This window comes from Belonocnema kinseyi, chromosome 8 (genome assembly GCF_010883055.1).
Source record: "Belonocnema kinseyi isolate 2016_QV_RU_SX_M_011 chromosome 8, B_treatae_v1, whole genome shotgun sequence".
Taxonomy (NCBI): Eukaryota; Metazoa; Arthropoda; class Insecta; order Hymenoptera; family Cynipidae; genus Belonocnema; species Belonocnema kinseyi.
Window position 1 is genome coordinate 101,041,929 of NC_046664.1, and position 3,559 is coordinate 101,045,487.

Consider the following 3,559-nt stretch of genomic DNA (forward strand, 5'->3'; position numbering starts at 1 on the left):
GGAGCTCTTCTTAATATTTTGACACCAAAATCATGTCGATACACCTTACCGACTGCGAGTAAAGCCACCCACGCTTTAACTTGACAGACTGTATTATGAGAAAGAACTTCAATTTCCCTAGAATTAACTAAGCTAGGGGAAACAGAAGCCACACTAGAGAATTTCTGTGTACAAATTAAATCTCTATGAGTCGCTACTCTTAAGAATATAACATCCATGTGTCTATTTTGGCGTGTACTGGTATTATCAAAATAACGTGCAAAATATCCCTAGGTTTTCCCCTATTTTCTGTACCTAGGGGAAAACTGAGACGTGTACGAGAAACTCTGGTCCGTATGGTTTTCCCTAATTTTTGCATCTAGGGAGAAAATTGTACAAGCCCGAAAAATTTAGTAGTCCAATTTATATTGAGAGCGCAAAACTACAAAGGATATAAAATTTTTGTTATTTTTTGCTATATTAGTCAGTACAACATGAGCAAGACCTTCAATTTTCCTACACGTATGCTAGCTAGGAGAAACGGAAGCACACTTGGAAATGTTTGTGTATGAATTTGGTCTTCATGAGTTTCAACACATAAGAATATAACACCCGTACCTCATTCTTCCTTATATTGGTATTATCAAAATAATGTCCAGAATATCCCTAGGTTTCCCTATACTTTCTGAATCTAGGGGAAAACTGAGACATGTAGGAGAAATGCTGAGACCAGATTCGGATTCAGCGGCTCAAAATCCATAAGGGTAGCCTAATCACTTGTCTCGTGCGGACTTCTTTTTTTGTGGACCTGTGCAATCTTCATCATTTTTCATTCCGTTCGCAAGGCTGTTATTGTTTTTTACTCAGAAGTTGAAAAATTTAATGTGGAAAATTGATCAATTATGGCTTCATTTTCGGGGAAAGCATTTCCTACAACTTTGCTGTTTCATATTTTTAAGATAAGTAAATAATCATCATCAATTTTTAATTGTTAAAAATATGCTTTTCTATTTAAATTAATTCAACGATTTCATCCACAGAAAAGTTTACTTTTTAAACTGGAAACAATCAAGTTTGAGAGAATCTTTTCTGAAAAAGCTTGTATTCATTAAAATTAGACCATTTTTCAAAAACTGATAAGAAGCAGTAGTAAAGAAATTTCAGCTGAAAAACATTATTAAAATAAATTTGTTGTTGTAAGTTTTTTAATTTTTTCATCAGAAATAACGTTTTTTGCTCGAAATGACATCATATGTAATATTAATTTTATTAATAAAATCATAGAAAAACTTGTTTATCGGAGATATTATCTTTTTGCTGGACGAGTATGTTTAAAGAAGGAAACTTTTATACGTGATTTTCTTTAATTGCCCTCAAATTTAAAGAGTTTAATTTTGAGCCAACAAACGTCGAAAAAAATAAATCGAAAAAATTAGTTTTTTTCCTCGGTTGTGATGTCCATTTATGAAATGAAATGAATTTCAAAACAAATTTTAATTTTCGATCACAGATTCGTTACGTAAATAGGTAAAACTTGTTAAACATGTAAACTCTTTTTAAAATTCATAAATATTTACAAATATCTCGCTTATAATATATATCTTTACACAAATCATAATAAACATTTTTTCAAATCGAAATATAGTGATCACGTATAAATCTTTCGATTTTATATGTAGAAAAGAAATTGTGCATTTATATTATTATAACATGAGTAAGCAGTTCAATATGCCTTTGTTTAACCAATAATGAATCAATCTATTTTCATTTTCTTCATAACTTTAAAACAGTGTTAATTCAAAAAGATTGATTTTTGACTGAATTTCTTGAAGGGGCTCACAGATTAGAATAGCTTATTTTAAATTCCGACTTCAAGCTGCAATGAGTTCTTCAATATTGAGAATTGAACTCGTGGATTTATCTCGTTTTGTTCTCCTGCTCACCAACTACTGAGTTCAAGCAGATATTAATCAAAAGTAGACGAACCTTTGAAAATAAGAATAAAGTTTTAAAGATAAGTTAAGTTTAGGGTAATTAAACGACCGTTATAAAACATTATTTTGCTATAAGTTATTAAACATGTATTTGTCCGGTAAGCACAAAAGAAATGAAAATAAATAAATTATTGGAATAGCAATATATATTACCTAGCATAAGGTGGTGGTGGCGTGGGGGTTGGTAGACCAGAAAGTTCGTCGACTGCTCCAGGTATCGTCTGTTCCATGGATAAAACAGTATTTGTACTGCAATTACTAGACCTGACTAAGTGCCCTGGATTTAATTTGATAGCATCGTCGTAACTTGGCGGTGCATCGGTCACGGCATCGTAATCTGGTGGTTTCTGTCTAGATCCAGAAGAGGGTTCCTCTATCGAGATCACGTGGATTGGATCATCAATCTGGAAAAAAAACACTATGTATATACCAAGGCAATATACGAAAAGTATTTGATCGAAATGACCACATATTTCATCTACTCTTATTGTTCTCCCTTATAACACAACCTTCTCTTATCGAGCTTTTAAAAATGGAAAACTTTTTATAATAATATTACATTGAGCATCAGTTGAGTAAAGCTTTTCCAATAAATAATAATAACCTGTTATAATACATCTCAGTTGTGAAGTGAGGAAAATTATGTATTATACTTTACTTACATATATGACTTTTATTTGCGAATCAAATATTATGAAATATTCGAAAACTCATATGATCTTCAGTAGGTTTTATAATGTAAGCAATTATCTTTTGTCAAATAAAATTTTGCCAGGAGGTACCTTTATTTACTTATAGTTGTAATTTAACTTGCTAGCTCTTGCTAAAGTAATTAAGGTGACAAATTTTCCAGTGCATGTGAGAAAAACTTTCCTTTATTTCTTAGAAATAAATACTATGTATTTGAACGCGACAGTGTTAATACGTGGAGTTGACATCACTAGAGGTAATCGACTTAGAACTTCTACTATACAAGTATAAGAGCAAGATAAAGATCGATTTGTCAAATGCCACTCAATGAACGTACTTTTGTAGAATAATTGTCACGTTAACCAACATGACATTTTCCGAAACGAACGAGTTTCATTTATTTATAATACATTCAGATATTGATAACAATCCATGAATTAAAATTAGTTTTATGAAACTTTTATAACTGTTACAATACTTGAAAAATAACTAAGTAGTAAATTCATGCTCGCTAATCGCGCATTTCCGTTCTTTTTATTTTCTGACATTAAACATATAGACTATATAAAAATGCAGTGGTTAACAAACTTCTTATATATTAAGAGTTTTTCATATTTTAGACATAATGATTAATAATTTTGAGCTGAAAGCACTTGACATTTTTATGAAATATAGATAAAACGATTTTAAATTGAGGACGTTCCAAATCAAACAATTATAGGATAGGTAAAATTCTTAAACAGGACAATTTTAAATTGGAAATTAAATTGAATGTTTCAAAGCTGATAAAATTCTACAATTAAAAATTGTATCATTATATTAAAAATGTATAATTAATTATTAAAACTGATCAGATACAGTTTTCTATGGTGAATAAACAAATTCTGCGTTATTTT

The 3,559-nt window shown here is 30.3% G+C and overlaps 1 protein-coding gene across 1 annotated transcript; it reads right to left on the minus strand.

The window, feature by feature from the left end:
• Positions 1-2,122: 2,122 nt before the first annotated feature.
• Positions 2,123-2,541, minus strand: LOC117178626. The gene is made up of 2 exons (XM_033370049.1): positions 2,533-2,541; positions 2,123-2,377 (listed from the first exon to the last, which is right to left on the minus strand). The coding sequence occupies exons 1-2, from the start codon at positions 2,539-2,541 to the stop codon at positions 2,123-2,125; spliced, it is 264 nt and encodes an 87-aa protein (XP_033225940.1).
• Positions 2,542-3,559: the final 1,018 nt, after the last annotated feature.